This window comes from Alexandromys fortis, unplaced genomic scaffold (assembly GCF_014885135.2).
Source record: "Alexandromys fortis isolate MF-2015 unplaced genomic scaffold, M_Fortis_MF-2015_v1.1 scaffold_9, whole genome shotgun sequence".
Classification (NCBI taxonomy): Eukaryota; Metazoa; Chordata; class Mammalia; order Rodentia; family Cricetidae; genus Alexandromys; species Alexandromys fortis.
The window spans coordinates 14,448,150-14,472,094 of record NW_026067892.1 but is presented as its reverse complement, the minus strand read 5'-3'; the positions used below and the strand labels follow the sequence as shown (position 1 = coordinate 14,472,094).

Here is a 23,945-nt window from a genome sequence, read left to right as displayed (position 1 = left end):
TGAGTTCTAGGCTAACTTGGGATATGCTGTGGGACTATCTCAAAAGAAAGCCAAAAAAGTTTTGCTCTAGGTTTGTGTTTCTTTAATTGTGTAAATGTCTTTTAATGACTGCTTTTAACTCTGAATAATTGGGGAAATAGTGTTTGAAAATTCAACTGTCTCACCCTTACAGGTTTTACAGAATGTTCTTAACCACAGTAATAAAAGTTCTCTGTGCATGCCCGAGTCTCAGCAGCAGACCACTCCCCAGAAATCTCAGAGTAATGGCGATAGCAGCCCTGGAAGTGTAAGCACAGACAGCAGGTTGACCCCTCCAGAGTCCCAGTCACCGCTGCACTGGCTAGCTGATCTTGCGGAACAAAAAGCCAGAGAGGAAAAACAAGGTAACCAACTGTTGAAGTTTGTATTCAAGGGCTGAGGTATACCAGTGTACTTACTGTGCATGAACTGTAAATAATTTGCTTTATAGCTTAGGATCAAGAAAGTATTTGCCCTCTTTAATTAAGAACCAGCCCTCCCTAAGATTGATGATATCAAAATTAGTTATGTGCTCATTTATGAAGTTTTCAAAACCAACAGAACACTCTGTTTCTAAATTAATAGTATTTTCTGCTAGTGCTTGACTGTTTTCATCCACAGCAGGTAGACACTCAGCTACAAATCTGAGATACCGAGAAAGACCTTTTCATCCAAAGTTAGTCTTCTGAGGGATTTAACTCATCTGCTTTGTGGTCGGGTGAATGAACTGGTGCCACAGCAGGTTTTCACTCTTTATAGTGCAGGGTACCTGGTTTTGCTATACTTTACTATTAAATATCTGCGCAATTTTTGTTAAATTATATTTCAGAAAACAACGAATTTGCTCTTGAAAAGGAAATTAAAGAAGAGGGAGAACAAGATGCCTCTGACTCTCCAAATGACAGTGCATCACCTCCAGCTTCCCAGAACAACGAACAGGGTTCAACCCTGCGTGATTTGCTGACTACTACAGCTGGCAAGCTTCGAGTGGGCTCTACAGACGCTGGCATTGCCTTTGCTCCAGTGTATTCAATGGGAGCCTCAGTGAGTATAACAACTACTTATTGTTTGTTAGACTTGGGGGTTTTTGCACATGCTATGCAGGTGCCATTCCATTTAGCTATCCCTCCAGCCTCTGGTTTTAAATTTGGGCTTTAAATTTGTATAGAGATTTGATGGTTAGTTGTGTTCTAACAGAAAAGATGCAGATGAAGTAAATAGCTAGGTGTGGTCTCATTCTAATTCAAAATTTAAAGCCGGAGTCTTGCATCTTTTCTCGGGTGGAATGTTGGGAGTGCAGGAGAGCTCTGAGATAACTCTTTACAACTGGAAGGTTACATGTGTAGTGGAGGAAAGCAGACCTATACAAAAATATCTGTAAAACTTGCAAGTTTTAATTATTCATCAAGTGAAAGGAAAAATAAATTAATTACCAAAGAGATCAAATGTTGTAGTTGCTTTTCTTTAAAAGCAGGAGGTTTTAACCCTTTGGAGGGTTTAGCCTTACTCCCTCTGCCTGAGTTCACACTAATTTGTAAAACAGAATGATTACTTCTAATTCCCTCAGAGCCTGAAACTTCTTGCATTGCCAAATTTAGAGTCCTCAATGTTTTCAGAAATTGTTTGTTTTTTTAATAGAGTGGCAAAAGTGGACGGACTATGCCTAACATTCTTGATGACATCATTGCTTCAGTTGTTGAAAACAAAATTCCACCAAATAAAACCGCCAAGATAAATGTAAAATCAGAGCCTAATGAAGAACCTAAAGAAAGCCGAAAACCTGCCATGAATGAAAGCAATAAATTATATAGTGATATACCACATTCTTGGATCTGTGACCAGCATATTATATGGCTTAAGGATTATAAGAATAGTAATAACTGGAAACTTTTCAAAGAGTGTTGGAAACAAGGACAGGTAAGTGTGCTACAGTGATTAACACTCTCCATGCACCTGAGCAGGAGTAAAGAGGAAACCTACTTCAAATTACCAGAATTATTATTTTCTGGATTTCTGGTTTTTCCAGATATATATAATTGTACAAATAAGTAGATTATTTAACAGACAGTTTTAGTTAATGAGTAGAAATGCATTAGTAATAGATTTAAAATTAAGTTAAACAAAATTTAATTCTTTGTTCTGATTTATGTTTTGTCTTTTACTAATTTGTAATGTATTAAACCGATGAAAACATAGATGTGTTTCCTTTAAATGCTTTTTTTTTTTTTTTTTTTTTTTTTTNATTTCTCTGTGGCTTTGGAGCCTGTCCTGGAACTAGCTCTGTAGACCAGGCTGGTCTCGAACTCACAGAGATCCACCTGCCTCTGCCTCTCGAGTGCTAGGATTAAAGGCGTGCGCCACCATCGCCTGGCTCCTTTAAATGCTTATTAAACATTTTAAAAATAGTTACTCTTTTTTTTTTTTTTAAACCTTCTATAGGTTTGTGATAAGCCCAGGGTCTGCCCAATGTAAAGCATGCACTTTTCCACTGACTGCACACCCTGACTTAATTCATCAGATCTTTTGAATTTTTGTGACGGGTTCTTCTATGTAGCTTTGGCTATCCTGGAAGTCACTATTTAAACAAGGTTGACCTTAAACTTACAGAAATCCAACCGCTTCTGCCTCCCCAAGTGTTGGGATAAAAGGCAAGCACCACCATGCCTTGCCTCCATTTTATCTAATATTCAGTAGACTTTCTTTTATTTCTGCCCAAATAAAATAGATTTTCCTGATAATCAGAGTTCTGGCTAATGCTTAATATGACTTAGATATTAAGCAATATAAGTATGTAGATTAATATAAAAATCATGAACAGAATTAATTACCTGCCTAATGGTATTATATTGTTTAATTTGTTTCCTCCTCCTTGGAACACATTACTACACTTATATTTTTTTAGCTTCAAATATTATGCGTATGTTTCTGTGCTGTGTGCATGTGAATGTTAGTAGACAATTTCAGGGAGTTCTTCCACCATTGGGGGGCTTCTAGGGATTGAGATCAGGGCATCAGGCTTGGCTATAAGCACTTATACCACCAGCTAAACCATCTTACCAGCCCAATTATTGAAATGAACATCTCAAAACCTAAAACTAAGTAGGCTTTGAGAAATGAGTGGAGAATCATTTTATGACAGCACTTCTCCACCTTTAAGTCACCTATCCCATTTGGTGAAAATGGTCACTCAGTCCAAAACAACCCCAGTGTACCCCATCTAGGTTTTGCATATGCACAAGACTGGTGTCATGTATCTTTGAGTCTCTTTGAATCTGCTACCATTGCTGAACTGAAATTTTGAACACTTCATTTTATGTTGGGACTTTTTGATAGGAAACAATCATGAATTTTTATGAATGTGTTAAAGATTTTAAGGACTTTATGAAATGTGCTGTGAAAGTGAAAAGAGAATGGCTAAGCCAAGGTGCTAATTCAAACAGGTGATTGTGAATTACTTAGGAGTTGAGTGAGATTTTGCTAGTTAGTATGGAAGGAATTAACATATACTAGTTACTGCAGAAGTCTGTAACTAGGTTGGCTTGTTCTGAACCTAGAAGAGGGGGTAAAGAAATACACAGCTTAAAGAAATCACAATGAAAGGCTCTTAAATATCAAGGAATTTTAACATGCATTGTAAGGGATAGCTGCAACTGGCAATTTAATTGACAGTGCAGCAGATTTACAGGAAAATAATACCAGAGATATGAGGTCTGATTGGGAAGTCAGATGATAATAGCGTTAGAATTCTACTTGGACTTATTTTACTATACCAGTTAGCTATCTTTCTAAAGATTCGTAAAAGGCTTAATGAGAGTGCTTTTGTATAGAAACTAGTGTATGAATTGCCACCAGTAATTAATATCTGGGTCTATTTTAAGAACATATTATTAACTGATTGAAAAAAAACAACTAATGGGACATTCAACTAGATACCATCGTGGATTTGTTTTGTTTTACATTTTATTTATGTGGATGTTTTTCTTGCATGTGTCTATGCACCACTTGTATGGCTGTTGCCTGTGAAGGCCAGCAGAGGGCATTGGATCTCTTGGAACTAGAGTTGCAGATGTTTGTGAACCACTACTTAAGTGCTGGGAATCAAACTCAATGTAGCCTCAACTGGCCTGAAACTTATTTTATAGACCAGGTTCTAAGAGACTCAGGGCAGTTTTTTAAAACAATATTCTGTAGTTAAAAATTCTAAATTGAGGCTTTTATTTTATGATGAATTTTAAGTGTCTTAGTTAATATCTTTTAGAGACTCTTAAGTCATAGTTTCATAATTTCTCTATATTATAGAACTGTATTTTATTATTTGGAATAAAAATCGAATAATTTATCAGTCAAACAAATATATTTTTATAGTTTATTCGATTTTTAGAAGTAGTAAATCTTTAGTTACTGGTCTCTCAGTTCAACAATGTTGTAAAATCTGAATTCATGAGATCTAAAAGACAAGATTCATTTATAGTCAATCATTAGCCTTAAATTGTGGTATCCTGACTGTGCTCAGTTATCAGGACTCTTGAAGAGGTGAAAGAAAAGTGTTTTAAATGTTAGAAATTCAGTGTATACGGTATTGTAATCTTGACTTTTAAGTGTTAATGCGTTTCTTGCATACTCACAATAGATTAGTACCTATAAAAAGTTTGCCTATAGATAGTAGTCTCCGAAAATATTTCTGCTACTTATAATTGCAATCTTCAGACTTCTTTTCTGAAAATTATTATCAATCAGAATTTCTATACAAATATGCCATGTTATTGGGTGTGATGGCAGATGTGATAGTTCCTGCACCCAGGAAACTGAAGCTTGAGAACAGCTTGTGTTGCATTGCAAACATCCTGTGTCAAAACAAGAAAAGAGCCAAATAAATAGATAAGTGGCACCATTCTTGCCATGGTGTTCTCTCATTATTGTTTTCACTCAACATTTAAGCATCTTTTCAAGTCCAGAACTATTTGTAAGTAGTCTTCTTTATATTCACAAATTTGCCAGAGGGCCTGCAACTTAATGCATGTACACTTAAGCTTTGAAGTGTCTAGGCGTCTTTTAACTGTTACCTATTTGTGTTTATTCATAAGCCTGCAGTGGTTTCCGGTGTGCATAAGAAAATGAACATGAGCTTGTGGAAGGCAGAGTCAATTAGTCTGGATTTTGGAGACCACCAAGCTGATCTCCTGAACTGCAAAGACAGCATTATTTCAAATGCCAACGTTAAGGAGTTCTGGGATGGTTTTGAAGAAATTTCAAGTAAGTTATTTTGTTCACTGTTGTCTTACTCATAACCCTAAGATGATTAATTGCTAAAACAACTTGAATTCTTCACCTGTGAAGTATCCATATTTACATTGTTCTTCAGTTTATAAAAAGAGAGAACCCTGGGAGTGGTGACACTTAACTCTATCCTTAGCACTTGGTAAGAGTTCTAGGTTATCCTCAATTGCTTCATGAATTTGAGGCCAGTTGAACTAAAATAAGACCCTGTCTATAAAAGACAAAAAATAAAGCATGCAGAAACAAAATAATGGTTCATAATCCTAACTGTAGTCCTAACTAATTTCCTTATTTTTGACATAATTTAAACTGTGTTTCCTATTATGGACTTTTGGTAACCCTTAAAAATTGTGGACATTAAATTATATAGTATATGTTAAACACTTTGAAAATTAAAAACTATAAATGTAAGACTAATATTAACAAATATAAGTAATTTTAAAGAGCAATTTCTTTTAGATGATTAATGCCATGTATCCCATAATAAGATCTTGAGGCAGGAGAAATAGTTCGGCAGCTCTTCAAAGGACCCGAGTTTGGTCACTTTGGATAGCTCACAGCTGCCTGTAATTTCAGCTCCAGGAGATCCAAGCCTCCTTGGACACACACATGCAATCTAAAATGTGTCAGTGCTGCACTAATACATGAAGAAAAAGACCATGAAGCATCTGTGTACAGCCATTCACATTTCTTTCATGAATAAAATGGCCTACATTATAGCTCATATAACTAACTACTATTTTTGTAGAACGGCAGAAAAACAAAAGTGGAGAAACGGTTGTTTTAAAGTTGAAAGACTGCCCATCTGGAGAAGACTTCAAGACTATGATGCCAGCAAGGTATGACTTGGGAAGATGAACTGGGCTTTTTCCTAGTATAAGTAACTATTAATATAAGCAATAAGGTTGTTTGTTTGTTTTCCTCCATAAAAATAAATAACGAAAAAGCAAAAACTAAGTTCTCTGTAGTTTCATCCATGGGTAAGACTTTGTCCTGAAGAAATACTTGTTTTAGGGTACTGTAGTGTCTTGTTGTAGGCCTCCTCTTGCTGGAGCTTTTGTTATGTTTAGGGAAGTATAACTGAAACATTAGTATCATGTATATTTTATGCCTGCCTTGTACAGTAATCCAGTTCAGACTCTAAAGGGATTGGTTCTAGAATGGTGTTGTATAGTTTAAGGGAAGGATATTGCAGTCTTCTTCACAAATTAAGAATTTGTACTTCTTGGTGGGCAGTACACAAGGAAGCTGAGGTAGGTAGGTGGATCTCTATGCCAGGCTTGTTTACAGAGTGAGTTCCAGGACAGCAAGGGCTATACAAAGAAACTCTTGCTACCCTGTCTCTGTTTCCCTGGGGGCGTGGGGGGGGGGAGGCTATACTTCAGAATACTTTAAATGCAAGTCTGTATTTAAAAAGAAATTAAAGCTATGTTGTTTGTTATGTTGTTATCTTTAGATATGAAGACTTTTTGAGAAGTCTGCCATTACCAGAATATTGCAACCCAGAAGGGAAGTTCAATTTGGCCTCCCATTTGCCAGGGTTTTTTGTGCGCCCTGATCTAGGACCCAGGTTGTGCAGTGCCTATGGTAAGTATGTTTATATTTCTCTTGAAGTTGGGATTCTATGGGAGTTTAGCAGATTTTAGCCTAAATGCAAATTGTCCAATGATTTTTACCTATTAGTAAGCCTGTTTTTTAAATAATGTTATTGAAACCCTTTTTAATATCAAGTAGTAGTATAGGAATTAACAACCAGTATATTTAAGTAGTACTTCTTAATAATTCCTTATAACATGTCTGTGTATTTTTATTGTGTTGTTTTGTGTGTGGCATTTCTATTGATAGATTTTAGTGACTAGATTTTATAGATGCATATAGTACTCTGGAATAAAAGGCCTCATTTCTCACACAGGTGTTGCTGCTGCTAAGGATCATGATATAGGAACCACAAATCTCCACGTTGAAGCTTCTGATGTTGTAAATATTCTGGTCTATGTTGGTGTAGCAAAAGGAAATGGTGTCCTCTCAAAAGCAGGTAAAGATGCTTAAAGAGCAGCCATGGTTTCCATGGGATTACAGGGCTAACCCAGTAGTTTGGGGGTGGGAAGCTCTAGCATTTGTTACCTGAAAACTGCTTTTCTTGTTTATTATGTAGAAGAGTCATTTTAAAAGTAAATATTTTTATTTGAGCCTTTGCTTTTTGAATATTATATTTATGAATCCATTTTATTAAACTCACTTGGGATCATGTGCTGCCTAAGCACCAGGTTTTGAGGGTGTGAGATACTGTTTGTGATTCTAACATGATTCAGAAGAATAAAAACATTTTTCTATGTTCATATATTTTACCTTTCACTCTCTAGTTCTAAAACTTGGTCAGTCACTTACTCCTTTTTTAAATAAAAAGTCATAGCTCTTTAACTTTTCTCCATGACTTCTCTTTAAAGTAGGTGATTTGCTCAATTGATGATGCTGCAGTTAGGTAAGAATAAGAGCAGACTCTCAAGCTTTTTCTTCTGAGAAGTAAACTGCCTCAATAATTTCAGTTGTTCTGCTACTGCTACCCTCAGAACACACACTTTCTTTGCCCTGTTGGGCACTCTCTGTCTCTTGCTTTCACTGACACATATTTGGAAAATTCAGTCATTTCTTCACAGTTTGGACTCGGTTTTGAATAGACTGTGCTATAGTCACAGACGTACCTTTTTCAGTTTGGTTTTCAGTCCTGTCTATAGCTCAGACTAGATCTGCAGTTGAGTGACTGAGCTGTTGGAGGTAGGGAAGTCAATCTTATATGCACTGTATTTTTGTGTGCGTTTGACAGCAGTATATGATCTCAGCTTGCTCAACACTGTAAGGCTTTGATTACTTAAGTCCTTAGTGAGTATTTCTGACTTATCATGAAGTACCCCCAACCCAGTTCTGCATAGAACTAGAGAGTCATTGGCACATTTAAGTTGTAGTCCCAGCTCTAATACAGAAAACGGTAGCTTTTGGTTTAGATTACATATGCGTTCTAAATCTGTGACACTGCACTCAGTTGCTTCTTTTGTGTGTCATTCTACTCATTTATTATTTATTTATCTATTTACTTGCTCATTTGTGTATGAGTGTTTTGCTTCCCTTTATATAAGTGTACCATGTCATGCATGGAAGTACCCAGAGAGGCCAAAAGAATACATGGGATCCACTGAAACTGGAGGTAAAAGTGGCCATGTGGGTGCTGGGAAGAGAAACAAACCTAGGTCCTCTGCTAGAAAGGGAAGTACTCTTAGCTGTGGAAACAGCGGCCCCTCTACTGTGTTTAAATGTCCTCTTCAGCACTTTTTCTCTGTGAGGAGCTTAACGTCTGCTGTTTAAGGTACTGTTTGTTCATGGCCTACAGAACACGATTCTGTTACTCATCCTTATCCCTATCTCCCTGTTCCTAACATTTTCACTCTTGAAAAAAAAAAAAACCCTTAAAAAATAATTCTGAGGGTTTTAATCATTTTATAGGTCTCACGGAATGTTTTAGGATTATATTCATAATTAAGCATCTCAGGAAACAGAAATAAATAAAATTTGAAATTAAAATAGATTTGTAAAATTTAAGTGGGAATATTAAGAATACCAATTATTAATTGAAATTTGTAATTTTATTTATTGTGTTACGGGGTTGTGGTGGTGGCTTGAGGTAATAATGTATTGCTTACATTGTTCTCTCTAGTTTTGTGCTTGCTGTATAGCCCAGACTGGTCTTCAGTTCATGTCAGTCCTTCTGCCTCCACCTCACAAGTGCTGGAATTACAAGAATGCACACCATACATGGCCCAACCTATAATTTTATTGAGAACACCTTTAAAATACACTTTTAAAGTAACCTTAAGAAGGAAAAAATTTGATGATAAACTTGTAATTTTATTCTTTATTTTTTTATTAATGGGGGGAACTTTGTATTACCCAACATCAAAAATTGAACTAGTCTCTTGATGTCTTTAATTTATGTAGATTTATTAAGACCTTCATGAAGTACTGAATTTTTAACCCTCCCCCAAGAAAAAGGGCCCCATTGTTAACTCTCCTGAGTGTCTAATAAATATTTGAGTTAAGATACCTTTGCAGCCAAATTTGAATATTATATTTTGCTGTCAGAGGTGTTAGGAAATATCTGATATATCCTTTTATTAAGACTTTCCAGAATTCCATGAAATCCTGAATTTTTAACCCTGCCCCCTGAACATGAACTTGTTAATCTGCTAAATGTCTAATAAATGCTTGAATTAATGAACCTCTGCAGTCAGATTTGAATATTATGAAGATTTTTGCCATCACAGATTTTAGGAAACATCTGATACATCCTTTGGAGTCGACAATATTTAAAATATAGAAAACAGAGTGAAGAGATGGCTCAGTTTTTAAAAGTACTTACTCGTTGCTCCAGAAGACCCAACTTCAGTTCCCAGCAACCACATGGCAGCTTACAACTGTCTGTTAACTTCGGTTCCAGCAGCTCCGATGCCCTCTTAACTTCCGAGGCAATAGGCACTCACATTAAAATAAACCAAAAAAAATTTTTTCTAATCAACACGGACAATTTTTCTGTAATCTTCACACTTAAAATGGCTAGAATTAATACTTTTGTGTTCTTCCAAATTTCCTTACACAGTGATATCCCATGTGCCAACATTTGACAAGGATTATCTGATGTTTCCTTAGAATCATAGCTTTTTGAATCAGTTTGTGTATGATAACAGATTAACCATAATTAGGATTGCCCACTGAAATTAACCAGAATGCTTCTCATTAGTAGCCAGTATTAAGCAAACCCACTCATATAACTAAGCCTTTTTACTCATTTCACTCAAACTTTTAGCTCAAACATAAATTTAAGGCAATGGTTCCTATCAGTCTTAGTAGTTGGAGAAGCTAAATAATAAATGTCAAAAATAACTTTGTAGGTTAAGATATGCCTTGAGTTTATATTGTTCAGACCACCACTGAGAGAGGGAAGATGTTGTTTATTTTGAAACTAATTTTTTAGCTCTAAAGTAGAGATTCTCTGATTCAGAAACAAACTCATGGGAAATCACTGTTTCTCTTCTTGTGGACACAGGCGTTTCAAGCTCGGGGCTCTGCTCCCCCAACAGTTTTGGATATATAACTGGTTTTAAAGAGTGCTGGTCCTAGCCCCTCAGTGGGATCACATGCTTTTATCTAGAAGCTGAGACAAGAGAATATTGAGTTGCAATCCAGACTTTGTTGAATAGCAAGTAGCTTGGGCTGCCTATTGAGACACCCTGCTCCATGCCCCCCCCCCCCCCCCGTGCCCATTAAAAAAAATGAGGCAAGGCAAAAGATCTCCTGCTCTGATAATCAGCCTTAGTGAGTCCTGCTCTCTGTTAGTCTTTACTGACCAATCGAAAATAATTCCCTGTGTTTCAGGAATACTTAAGAAGTTCGAAGAAGAAGAATTGGATGATGTTTTACGGAAAAGATTAAAGGATTCGAGTGAACTGCCTGGTGCTCTGTGGCATATTTATGCTGGAAAAGATCTTGACACGATAAGGGAATTTCTTCAAAAGGTATAATTGAGGTTCCAGAGAACCCTACCTTTACTTTGAATAGGAACTAATTATTTATCTACTTTTTGTTTTTTGCATTCTGCAGTATTAGATCCTTTTTAGTGTTTTATTGATTCCAAAAGCTCCTTTATGTTGGGCTGAAGAGATGGCTCAACAATTAAGATCATTTGGTGCTTTTGCAGAGGACCCAGGTTATTCCCACCACCCACATGGCATCTCATAATCATCCAAAGACCTCTTTCTGGCCTCTGAGCACCGGCACACGTGTGGTGCACAACTTTACATACGGGAGAACACCCATACAGATTTAATCTTTGAAAATTTCACATATATATCCACCCCCTTCCATCTCCTCCCTTTCCACCACATATCTCCCTCCTTAGCTGCCTTTTGTGGTTGGGCATTTAAGACAGGGTTTTCCCTGTGTATTACTGGTTGTCTTGGAACTCACTCTGTAGACCAGGCTGACCTTGAGCTCAGAGATCTACCTGTCTCTGCCTCCTGAGTGCTGGAATTAAAGGTGTGCATCACCACTGTTGACTCTTTTCTTTTTTATAACCCAGCAACTCTAGTTCATGCTACACACATTTGTATGGGTATAATGTTATGCAATAGGCCATGAGCATCCCACCAGTGACCACCACTAAAGACAAGTGACTCTTCCCAAAAAGCCATCAGCTGCTAATAGCTCCTTGCTAGGAGTGCCCTTGACTAAAATAAGTAATAAAATGATATTTGGTGGTTTGAAGGATTTAAGGAATCACTATTGTTGCTTATTTTTTTCATCTTCTTGAAAAGATTTAAATAATGTTTCTGTGACCTATGTGAAGTGAAGAGTCCTTGCAAATTGCCCCTATATACCAGAATGCCTAAAAGTGCTTTAACTTGATACATGATAATTGTGCCTTTTAAATCCAGCTTTTTATAGTAACTTTTAACAGTTCTTTGAACTAGATTTTTGAAGGGTTAGGTTGTTAAGTCTAAAACTTTGTACGTGTCCTTAAGGGGTTACGAAATTCATACACATGACTTTAGAGAGAAAAAAGACAAGTAGTTTTCTTCATCTATGTGACTAGGAAACAAATGTAAGGAAGAAACCGAATAGGTAAGAGCCTCCCAGTAGAAAACAGTGGTGGAAAGGGACATGAGCACTACCAACAGCTGTGGTGTTGAATAGCCTTGACTTTTTTTTGAATAATTGCAGGATGTTTTAGTGTTGCTGTTGTTTTGAGACAGATTCTTATTCTACCTCTGACTGGCCTGGACTCACTATGTAGAACAGGTGGGCCTCTCGAACCCAAAGAGATCCAGATGCTTCGACCTCTAGAATAAATGCTAAGCTAAAAGATACTTCTTACCACCACAGCCCAGCCTTTTCTTCTTCTTCTTCTTCTTCTTCTCCTTCTCCTTCTCCTTCTCCTCCTCCTCCTCCTCCTCCTCCTCCTCCTCCTCCTCCTCCTCCTCCTCCTCCTCCTCCTCCTCTTCTTCCTTCTTCTTCCTTCTTCTTCCTTCTTCTCCTTCTTCTCCTTCTTCTTCTTCTTCTTCTTCTTCTTATTATTATTATTATTAACAGTCATTGGTGTTTTTGGTTTGCCTGGGGACACCAAAAGAAAAACATTGGCCTCTCTGGAACTGGAGTTACAGATGGTTGTTAACTGCCATGTGGATATTGGGAAACAAACACACGTCCTCTGCAAAAGTAGCCAGTGCCTTTGTTTCCTAAGAGTATGCAAGCACAAGACCAATATAAGTTTAACTCAGATTTTTCAATTCCATTAAGTTGGTATGCATATTTTCATTTTATCAGATTTCAAAAGAACAAGGCCTTGAAGTTCTACCAGAGCATGATCCAATCCGGGACCAAAGCTGGTATGTGAACAGAAAGCTCCGCCAGAGGCTGCTTGAGGAGCACGGAGTGAGAGCCTGCACTCTGATTCAGTTTCTCGGTGATGCCATCGTTTTGCCAGCAGGAACACTTCATCAGGTACACATTTATGTAATTCTAATACTCCTGTCCTCGGAAGGACTTAATTTTGGAAAAGAATTGTTCTGTGTATAGGTAAAAATAAAAGATGTAAAGTAGGGAAATGACCAGCATTATTGTATTTCCATTGAAATGGTATTTATAGTGTTTGAAATCTAAAGTAATTACTTTTCTACTATAACTTCCTAGAAAATTTACTGAATGGTTATATTTCTTATAGTCTTGTGTTCATTTTAGAGATATTAATCTCAGTTGCTTCTGATTGGTATTCCGAGCCCTATATGCCATTTATTTGTTCTAGCCTCATCAGACAATAGCTAACTTGTACTCAAATGTAAATTATTTTAAGAAAACTGTCTGTCGTAGAATAGTGTAAGACTTGTGTTTGATTATAGAGACTAGGACTTGCTGGTCCTTGTTTACACTTTTAGTTTGCTAACTGTCAAGGTGGTAGTTGCTGTTTTCAGTCATTTGAGACACACTTGCCTTCTGTCAGCCTTCCAAGTTCTGCGGTATTTAATGGAGTCTTGCTTTGCAAACGAGATTCCTCTTGAACTGCAAGTGGTATTGCCGCCTCTGACTCCAAGCACTGGCATTACAGGTGTGTGTGATCACACCCGTTTTCAACGTTAAGTTTTCTTAAAGTGGCCACTGCAGATGGTTATGATACAACTTTTAATATCTATAGTATACATTTCTGTGTAATGGTATGAGCAGGTGAGAACAGGTGCCGTGGAAGCAGGGCTAGAGTTACAAGTGGTTGTAAGCTACGGTTGGGGCTGGGAACTAAACTCAGGTCCTCCAGAGAGCAGCAAAGCAGCTGCTCTTAATTGTCCAACCTTCTTTCCAGCTCTTCCCTGCCTCCTTTTTGGGACACATGGTTTCATGTAGCCTAGGCTAGCCTGGAACTTACTGTGTAGCTTACTGCGTATGACCTGGAACTTGTGCTTCTTCTGCCTCTACCTTCTGCTTTTCTGAGAATGCCATTTCATTGTACTCAGTGTGATGTCCACACCTGTCAGGCTTGCACTCTGAAAGTGAAAGGAGGATTCTATCATTTCCTTTCCTGCCCGGACTACAGTCAGACCTCTTCTGATAGATAAATAGTAATGGAGTCATTGTGTGTGTTTTATAAACTGTGGATATATGAGTATAGGCGCCCACAAGGCCAGAGGCATCATCAGTTCCTCTTGGAGCTGGGATTACAGGTTACTAGTAGGCTTACACTAACCTAGTTACCTGACATGGGTGTTGGAAAGTGACCTCACATCTTCTTTAAGAGCAGTATATGTTTCTAACTGCTGAGCTACCTTTCTTGCCCTCAGCGTGTACTCTTTAAGTCTGGCTTTTCTTTCTTTCTTTTTGGATTTTTGAGACACGGTTTCTCTTTGTAGCCTTGGCTGTGCTAGAAGTAGCTCTATAGACCAAGCTGGCCTTGAATTTACAGAGATCTGCCTGCCTCTGCCTTCCGAGTGCTGGGGTTGAACCACCACCACCAGCTTAAGTCTGGCTTTTCTTTACAATGTATTTCAGATTCATCCATAGTGTATAGACCAAGTGGTCCGTTTTTGTTGCTAGTGAACTATGGTGACATAGGAAATATTTTTTTAAGTCTTTATCTGTCCAACTGGAATACGTTTAGATTGTTTCTAGTTTGGGCAATTGATACATGTAAACATTTACATACAGCCTTCTGTGTGAACATTCCCTTTCCCCATTAGGTCAATACTGGCAAATCGCATTTGCCTGGGCAGGTGAAAAAGGTATGGTTAAATTTAAGAAACTCCCATTGTTCTGTAAAGAGGCAGTAACTTCCCTCACATTGATGCTATGTTTATTTTATTTTCTCTGCTTTCTCTCTTGCCCTTGCTACTTCCAGGTGTTTGTTGTTGTCTTTAGAAGAGGGTAGCTATGGGATATAAAGGAAAGGACAGAGTTGAGATATCATTTTGTTGTTTAGACAGGCTGGTTTCAGATGTCCAGTGATTTCCTGCCCAGTTCCCAGAGTGCTTTCTTACTGGACCATACCCCAGCCCTAGTTTTTCTGATTGTTCAGAAGGCAGGTAGAAGAGGAACATGAACTTTCACATTTCCAACAATCGATAGTGATGGCGCTGTAGTCTAGGGACTACACTTTGATAGAGGTAACACTGCATCACGGGGCCAGCACTGCTGGGAAGGAAGCAGCATATTGTGCTGGCTTCAGCAGTGAGTAGGACAGACACTAGGAGATATCAGCATTTAAACAGTGCAGGGCAGTTTATCTTAGCAACTGGAAGTGTGATGGCCACAGTTCCTTTGTAAAGCCCACTCTAAAATGGTAAGTTGTTTGTGTTTGTAAACCAAAGTATGTGAAATTATATCTATCCACCTACCTAGACAGAGCTGTTAGAGCTTCATCTCTAGTGTTCACTTTTCTCCATTGTAGTGTTCTGAATGGCCTTTAAAATTGAGACTAGGCAGCAGAGCAGTGGCCTAGATTATGAGGCTTAATCTTCCACCCCCAATACTACAGGGAGAAAGAATCAAAAGAAAAAAGCTGAACAGAAAATCTTTATTAATAAGTTTGCCCTAACATCATGCTTAGCTTACTATACTGTTGTAGCATTTATAGTGAGTGGTTTCATGATGTCTTTAAGAGTTGTCAGCCATGCTGGGGTAGTGGTGCCGCACATCTTTAATAACGGCACTCGGGAGGCAGAGGCAGATGAATCTATGTGAGTTCCAGGACAGCAGGGCTACACAGAGAAAACCTGTGGTTTTTTTTTTGGGGGGGGGGGGTACAAATTACCTGCATTCGAATGACCAGAAGAAATGTGTGGCAAAACCTCACATAACATTTTCAGAAACAACCAAATAATGATAATGAATCCTTTCTTAAATAACATTTGGACTATAAACATGAAAAGCTCATGATTAATGACTCAGACGGCAAACAAAAGGCATAAGTGGAATGGGAAGCTCTTTTGTATTCTGCTTTAAAACTGGATCCTCTTTAACCCTCAAGCTTTCAGCAAAATACACCACATAGGGTTGTTCAGAAACACATGCGATCCTGTAGGCATTAGTAAAAGTTGGCAGTCTGAAAACATTCTAAAGCAGCCATAAATTGGCAAAGCTGACATAGCCCTTTCAAGCTCTGGGAGGTGACACAGCTCAGAAGAGCCAAGAGGCTGTTTTAAGAAGAAAGTCTCTTTAAGGAAATCTGTCAGCACACAGCTGGCCACTGGAAAAAAAAAAAAAAAAAAAACAAAAACAAAAAAAAAAAAAAAACAGGACAGACTTCCTGACCATGCGCAGCAAGAAATAGAACCTTCTCAGAAACTCTGCCGAGTGGCTAAAGGACGGCTGCAGTCCTCAGTGACCCGTGACACCAAACCTTGAGGCAAGGGAATCATGGTAATGTTCAGATGCCCAGTTTTCAGCCTAGCGTGGTAAACACATGCACAGAAACAGAAAAGGATAGCTGTTCAGAGGAGAGACGGATTGGCAGAAGTGTCCCCAAGGAAGCCCAGAACTTGGACTAATAATGCAAAGAACTCAAGGAAATGCCATGGGTAAAAAAAATATCTAAAGGAGAAACCACAAGGATGATGGATGAAGAAACTGTAAAGAACAAGATATTGAACAAAGGATCTAAATGAGAATTTGGGAGCTACGAGTGATTTTAGGTCATGCTAGAGCTAAACATACCAAAAGGTAACATGCTAAGACTCCTGAAGGACTCACTCACCCCACAGCACGCCCAGATAAGACATGGGAGACTCAAGGCATTGGAGACGATATAGCTGGTATGAGAGAGTTAATGTAGCAGTGTAAAGCATCTGTTAGACAAGACAGCACAGGAGTTGGGCTCCTGTTGACTTGCCATTTCTTGGCTGATTTGTCTTGGGACAGGAGCTGAGCATCTCATCCATAGTCCACTGTTCTGAATAGAGCATCTGTTCTGCAGACAATAGGAAGACCCAGTGAGACTGTACAGACACGCTGCACTTGTGAGGCTCCCACTGTTACTCCAGAGGAACCAGCAGCCTAATGAGCACAGAAACAGAGCGCTTACTTTATGGTGCTACCAACTTGTCCATAGAGGCACAGTCCTTGAGTTAAACAACTCTGCAGACTTCAGCAGCTGTTCAGGTGGTCATACGTCCAGAGGAGGAATTCTAGCCCCTCTGGAACCCCATCACCCTGCCATCAATTAGATTCTCTCCCACAGTCTCCATCTCCCACTTACTGTCGGCTTCATCTCACTCTTCCAATTAAATTTGTTTTGCAAACTTAAAAATTAGACTAAATGTAAATGCTTAGTTTTTCAGTTATTCCTCCTTTCCCAGGAATTTTTATGGCATTTTAAAACCTTTTGAAGACAACTAAAGACAATTTAAAAAAAATTCAAATTAGATCCACGTGGGCCTTCTCTGTTATACAGATCATTGAGAGAAAGCAGTTGTTAGGAACAAGGACATGCAGAAGGTGACTGCTAAGCAAATGATTCAGTGCTGACTGGCTCCTGAAGAGTACCATGTAGTCAACCAAGAGAAACTGTTTTGAAAAACTTAAACCAAAGTCACATGAGATCAGAGGGTCTTGTTAATTGGCTAATTTTTTAAACAAAGGCACAAATAACAAAAAATCTAGATCAGTTCTGAAACTAAAGTTCCGACCCCAGTGCCTAGCAAATGAAGTAAAGTTGCATTTCCTTTTCTTTATTCTCTGATCTAAGAACTAATACTGATGGGAGTAACAACCGCACAGATCGAGTGCTTCTTACAGCCTCTCCTTAGCAGGGTTTTAACATAATGCATTTTGAAAGCCCATCTACACAATATTGATAATTTAGGATCATATTAGCCTCTCCAAAGGATTCCTGGAAAAGTCATTTGTTTTTATCATTTAAAAATACTTCATTTACAAAGTCACTTCACATGAAGCTTTTTGGTGACATAACTTTCTCATTAAAGTGTGGTCTTAAGCTCTGAAATCCATTTGATGTTTTGGGAAAATTCTCTGGCAGAACTGTCTTTTGTATTTATTCATTTTAGACAGCCTGGCTTTTCTTTGCTTCCATTCTGACCTTCTATTCTAAGATTTGTATTTCACTTTTGTTTTGTTTTGAAATAGGTACAGAATTTTCACAGCTGTATTCAGGTAACTGAAGACTTTGTCTCCCCAGAACATCTTGTACAGTCATTTCATTTAACGCAGGAACTGAGGCTTTTGAAAGAGGAAATCAATTATGATGATAAACTACAGGTAAGGAGTGATTGTTCCAAGGAGATCCAGATTTTTGTTTTATTTTTGTGTTTGGTTTTTTGTTTTGTTAGTTTTTTGTTGTTGCCTTTTTATGTTCAGAAAACAGGATGTATGCATCCCAGCTTAGGCAGCTGCTGCCTGCTTAACACACTAAGATGCCCCAGTCAACATCAGCATGTGTTTCACTGAGCTCACTGATTGGTGTTGAAATCTGGACTCAGGGCACACTGATGCTCCTCGGTTCCCTTCAAATTAAAGTTATCATTTTGCTTTTTAAGCAAGCACATAGTGCATGCTCTATATTCCCAGCACTAGGGAGGCTGCAGCAAGAGGATTGCTCTTCAGTTTGAGGCTCACTTGGGCGATAGTGAAATCCTGTCTTGAAATATATATGTAATTTTGTTTTTAATCCAGCAGCTGTCCTTTGTGAATTCTTCCCCAGTTCACGTGATTGCAAATACCATCTCTTTCAGGTTAAGAATATCTTATATCATGCAGTCAAAGAAATGGTGAGAACTTTGAAGATGCATGAAGATGAAGTAGAGGATATGGAGGACACTTAAGTGTGGTTGGAACCCCTTGAGTGACAATAGGTCTGACTTGAGCTCCATTAAACCATCAGTGCCAAGAAATTCTCTTTGTAGTAATTACTTGCTACTGACACCATACCAGTATAGCATTATGTCACGGCCCCTGTGATTCAGTGCTAGCTATAAAACAAGCTAAACTTAAAGGCAGCCCAGTACAGCTGCCCCTGTATCATAGTGTATATGATGTTTGTGAAGATGCCAGATTTAAAATGATGTATTTATTTTTGGTAAAAAACAAAACAAAAAAAATCTATGCTATATTGTTGATCAAGTGTAAATGTGCTCTTGTACAGTTTAATAAAATAACTGATATTTTTCACTACATTGAGACAGTTACTGTGAGACTAGGACATAAACACCAGCTGTTGCCTGCGTTTGGAAAATTGCTGGATTGCACAGCAGTCATGTCATAATCAGAAAATTACTGCCAAATAATTGTAAAATGTGTAAAATAGAAAGTATATAAAGTAGATACTAAACTCAGACACTTCAATATTTTGTTGAAGCTATTGACTGTACAATTAAACATTTTCAAAAGGTGTAATTTATTTAAAATTGTCTCATTTTGGTAAAATTTATGTGAAGTTTTAAAGCTAAATATTAAACTTAATATGCTATGTAAATATATACATATATACATTTAAGGATGTATTTTTTTAAAACATTGGCTTGCTTTTGTTAAAGTGCAAGTGTTACATATGGCTTTGTACATTACAGTTGAAAGGGGTTTTACATTTTCCATTAAAAGACTTTATCAAGAAGCCTGTTGTTCTGGTTCTCCCTCTCTGGTCTGACACTGCTGGGATAAAGCAAAGTTCTGCCCCTTATTGTGTGGCCCTGCCAGATTTGTTTTGTTTCTGTCGTTCTTTACTGTCCCAACTGGTTGCTTGATGCAGACTTTGCTGGTGGAATATGTAGTTCTCCATTGACATCTTTGGCTATTGAGAAGAAAGCTTAATGTGGCCTGCTTATGACACACTTTTTACCCAGGTAAAAAGGGCCAGCAGGAGTCTAAGCAACTCATTTCACATTAGGTACCTATTTCTGGCCGTAGGTGGAAGTTTCTGTCCCTCCTGGTCCCACAGCCATTCAGTCCAGAAGAAACACAGAAAGGCTTATCTTCATTCTAAACTGTTTGGCCTGATAGCTCAGGCTTATTATTAACTAGCTCGTACAACTTAAATTAACTAGCAATTTTTTTTAATTGTATAGCCCAGGCTGGCCTTGAACTCGTGATCCTCCTGCCTCTGCCTCCTTCAGCAAATCCTACCGGCATGCACCACCTCAACCGGCTAACTATTAATTCTTACCTATTTGGCCACGTCACATGGTGTCTTCTCAGTAAGGCATTCTCATCTTGCTTCCTCTCCATCTGGCTGATAAATTGACTCTCTGCCTTTCCTCTTCCCAGAATTCTCCTAGTCTGGTGGCCCCGCCTATACTTCCTGCCTGCCTACTGGCCAATCAGTGTTTTATTAAACTAATACAAGTGACAAATCTTTACAGTATACAAGAGCATTCTCACACAGCATCTGGTACAAGAACCAGTGAGATAGAAGTTAGGAGGAAAATGTACTGAAGACTATTTTACATGTGAGCTTTGTACTTACATCATTTTCTCAAATGTGCCTCAATTCCATGAGTTTTTGCCCCCACCCCTTTTTCTCGTCAGTTATGTTCTCTTACTGAGACCTGGGTGTGACATTTTGGGCAAGCATGGCTGGCCAGGAAGCCTCAAGGGTCCATCTTCATCTCTGTCTCCCAGGACGGCCCCACCACTTAGCTTGTTATGAGCGGGATTTATATTTAGTGTCCTCAGGTCCTCGTGCTGGCCTAGCAGCTTGACGAACAGAACTGTCTCCCTAGCATCTCAAGCAGCAATACCACATTTCAACTCTAGCCTTTTGGTTGGCTCTGTTCCTCATATATATCTTACAGTGTCCATTTCCTATGTAAAGTGATGGTGAGGATTTTCTAAATATACAAACTGGAGACCTAGATTAGCAGTTAAGAAAAACCCTGCTCTGTAATCATGGAAACTGTTTCAGCTCATCCCAGCACCGTGGGATAAATAAAGCCTCCTAGCAATTGAAGACAGGATCACTTTCGGTTGTTAGTCTCCGGGAACTGGGGAAATGGCTCAAAGGTTAAGAGCCCATACTGCTTTGCAGAGGATCCAAGTTCAGTTCCCAGGATCCACATAGATGGCTCACAACCAGCTATAACTCTAGCTCCAGGGGATCTTACAGTTTTTTTCTGGCCTCTGTGTACCTACACTTATAAAAAAAAAGAAATCTTAAAAATAAACACGTTCCATGTTCAGGTAGCAACCCTGCCTTAAAGGAGTATCCGAGACAGTTGGCCTCGGCAAACACGGTATGAACATGTGTGCACAAGTATCTTTAAAAGAGAAAACATCAAGGCCGGGAGGCTTTTATAAAAGTGATCACATCCATATGGTAGTTGTTACCCTGAGACTTCAGCGCGGGTGTCCATATCTTCGCTGCCATGTATTCTGAGGTCACAGCACCCTTTTGTCAGTATGCTGTCTTCTAGCTCATGATATACAGGCTTAAATGTATCTAATTAAAATCTGGGGGGCAAGCACTCTTAATGCCGTAGTGAACAATATTCAGAGTACTTTGGTTCTCCTAAGTCCAGGCTGGCCTCAAAACGTCTGTGCAGACTACAATGACCCTGAGCTTGTAATTTCCTGCTAGGCCCTGGTGTGAGTGGTGGGGATGTAGGCTTGTACCACCACCATACTAGGCTTATGTGATACTAGGGTTGGAACTCAAGGTATACTGGGCTTCATCTCATGCCCTTAGGGGATTTAAACAAATTGCCAGTCACTAGCTGCATTGAAATTTGAATTTCCAATCTTGGCTCGGGAGGTTTTCCCAGCTGACATCAGCTGTTGAGTCAGATCTCAGTTGTGTGGTGACTCCCGCACCACAAAAAAAAAGCCGTCATTCACGAGCTATCCTAGATGCTTCCTTTATGTGTGTGTTGTCTTAGAAAGAGCTCAGTCCTGGGGCCAAAGGCAGCTACACCCCCCATGGGCTCCGTGTGGGGAAGGTCAGAGCTGCTTCTTAGGATAAGTCTCACACCACTTCCTTTGTCCTGTCTTTAGGGGTGGAAGTCAGAGGCCAAGTGGTGGGAGTTTTCTCCTTCCACCATGAGTTAGATACCAAACTAGGATCATGAGGGGTGGCAGCAAGCACCCTTACCCACTAAACCATCTTGCTGTCCTGGGACCTTGGTGTTTTGTTGTTGGTGGTGTGTGTGTGTGTGTTTTCTGAGACAGGGTTTCTCTGTAGATTTGGAGCCTGTTCTGGAACTAGCTCTTGTAGACCAGGCTGGCCTCGAACTCACAGAGATCCACTTGCCTCTGCCTCCTGAGTGCTGAGATTAAAGGCATGCGCCACTACTGCCCAGTGTTGGACCTCGTTTTTAAACGAAAGTTCACATACGCACACACACTTTATCCCCCAGGTACCTTGAGATTCAATTGAGGCAGCAAAACTTCAAAGTTCAGGTTGCCAGGAATTTATGGCACACACCTTTAGTCTCATTACCCAAGGAAGAGGCAGGCATCCGAGTTGAGGCCCACCTGGTCTAGAGGGAGTTCTAGGACAGCCAGGACTACAAAGAAACCCTGTCTCAGGCCCTCCTCCCCTTCAAAATAGGTCCAGGTCAATGGCCAGAAAGATAGAAGACTCAATCTTTAAAGATTTTTCTTTTTAAATTTTACACACTAGTCCCAGTTCCCTCTCCTGCCCTCCCCCATCCACTCCTCTCGCATATCAAGGCCCTCCCCCCCAATCAAGTCTGAGCGCAAGATTCCACCATAGGGAATGGGCTCCAAAAGGCCAGTTCATGCACCAGGGGTAAGTCTTAGCTCCACTGCCAGCCATCCCCCACCTTCATCAGATGGAGCCACACAACTGTCACTTACATTCAGAGGGCTTAGTAAGGTCCCATGCGGGAGTCCCAGCTGTCAGTCCAGCGTCCCTGAGCTCCCACTAGCTCACATCAACTGTTTCTGTCGTTTTTCCCAATCATAACCAGACCTCCTCTTGCTCATATAATCAATCCCTCCTCCCTTTCTTCAACTAAAGCTCCAGACTCAGCCCAGTAGCACTGTTTTTTCTCCCAGAAGACCCTGCGTTTACTTACCAGCACCCACACCGTAGTTCACAACTTTTTCTAACTCCAGTTCCAGGGGATCCAACATCCTCTTCTGGCTTCCATGGGCACCGGGCAAACAAATGGTGCAGACAAATATGCAGGCAAAATCCCCATGTACATACACAGAAGTCAGAGGGGACAAGCCCTCAGTTCCTGCTGGTGCCTCACATTCCTTTTTTAAATTATACATGTTTGTGTGTGTGTGAGGTCAGAGGACAATTCGTACAAATTGGTTCTTGTAGCACCACGAGGTGGTTTACCGGGAAAGATTCAGAATGTCTGACCTGGCCGATGGCTCCATGGCGGCTGCCTCACTTCCCTTCTTCTGCGCTCGAACCCAGTTCGCAAGCTTCGGGCAAGGGGCTGGAGGTTGAGAATACAGAGGCAGAGACAGACCGACACACGACCTCCAAACGCTGGTTCAGAAAGCCCCGAGAATGCTCTATTGTGTTCAGGGGCAGCTTATATAGAGATAGCCACGCCCCAGCCAATCCCACCAGAAACCACTCTCCTGCCATCAGGAACTCCTGAAGGTCTCGTGCTCAGAGCAGCTGTAGGCACTCAGATCAGGGGGAAAAAGTTGTTTACAAGAAATTCAGGATCTGGGGTCTCACTGCTCCCAACAAATGTATTTGTCAGTCTGGGACTTTACCCGCTGAACCAACTCTCCAGCCCCCATTTCGTTCTTAAACTTATCCGTTCTAGACTAGGAAAGCAAGACTTGGGGGAGGAGGGGTAGTGGTACAGTTAGTGGCAGAGGGCTTGCCTAGCATACTAGGCCTTGTGTCCTACCCCAAGATTGCCAAGGCCTCAGACCCTTTGCATGCTGGAAGACACAAAACTAGTTTTGTCCACCAGATGGCACTATTGGCCACCAGTGTTTTCTAAAGGGAAGACCTAAAGTATGACCTAGTGCTATTATAGGACTCACTTCCTGGGGTCACCAGTTACACTGAAGGATTATGACAGTGACCATCTTTCACTGCAACCATCTACAACAGTGATTCTCAACCTGTGGGTCGTGACCCCTTTAGGGGTTGCCTATCAGACACTTAAGACATTACAATT

The 23,945-nt window shown here is 39.6% G+C and overlaps 1 protein-coding gene across 5 annotated transcripts in view; it reads left to right on the top strand.

Moving 5' to 3' along the window:
* Jmjd1c (jumonji domain containing 1C) overlaps window positions 1-19,447 on the top strand; it is a 165,386-nt gene extending 145,939 nt beyond the window's left edge. For all 5 annotated transcript variants that reach the window (XM_050142652.1, XM_050142644.1, XM_050142637.1 and 2 more), the window contains 11 exons: window positions 173-383; window positions 848-1,062; window positions 1,657-1,935; window positions 5,103-5,271; window positions 6,044-6,134; window positions 6,752-6,882; window positions 7,208-7,330; window positions 10,720-10,859; window positions 12,667-12,843; window positions 17,965-18,096; window positions 18,570-19,447. In XM_050142652.1, coding sequence (XP_049998609.1) covers window positions 173-383; window positions 848-1,062; window positions 1,657-1,935; window positions 5,103-5,271; window positions 6,044-6,134; window positions 6,752-6,882; window positions 7,208-7,330; window positions 10,720-10,859; window positions 12,667-12,843; window positions 17,965-18,096; window positions 18,570-18,659 — 1,758 coding nt within the window. In that variant the 3' untranslated portion in view covers window positions 18,660-19,447. The remainder of the gene's footprint in view (window positions 1-172; window positions 384-847; window positions 1,063-1,656; window positions 1,936-5,102; window positions 5,272-6,043; window positions 6,135-6,751; window positions 6,883-7,207; window positions 7,331-10,719; window positions 10,860-12,666; window positions 12,844-17,964; window positions 18,097-18,569) is intronic.
* The last annotated feature ends 4,498 nt before the right edge of the window (window positions 19,448-23,945 follow it).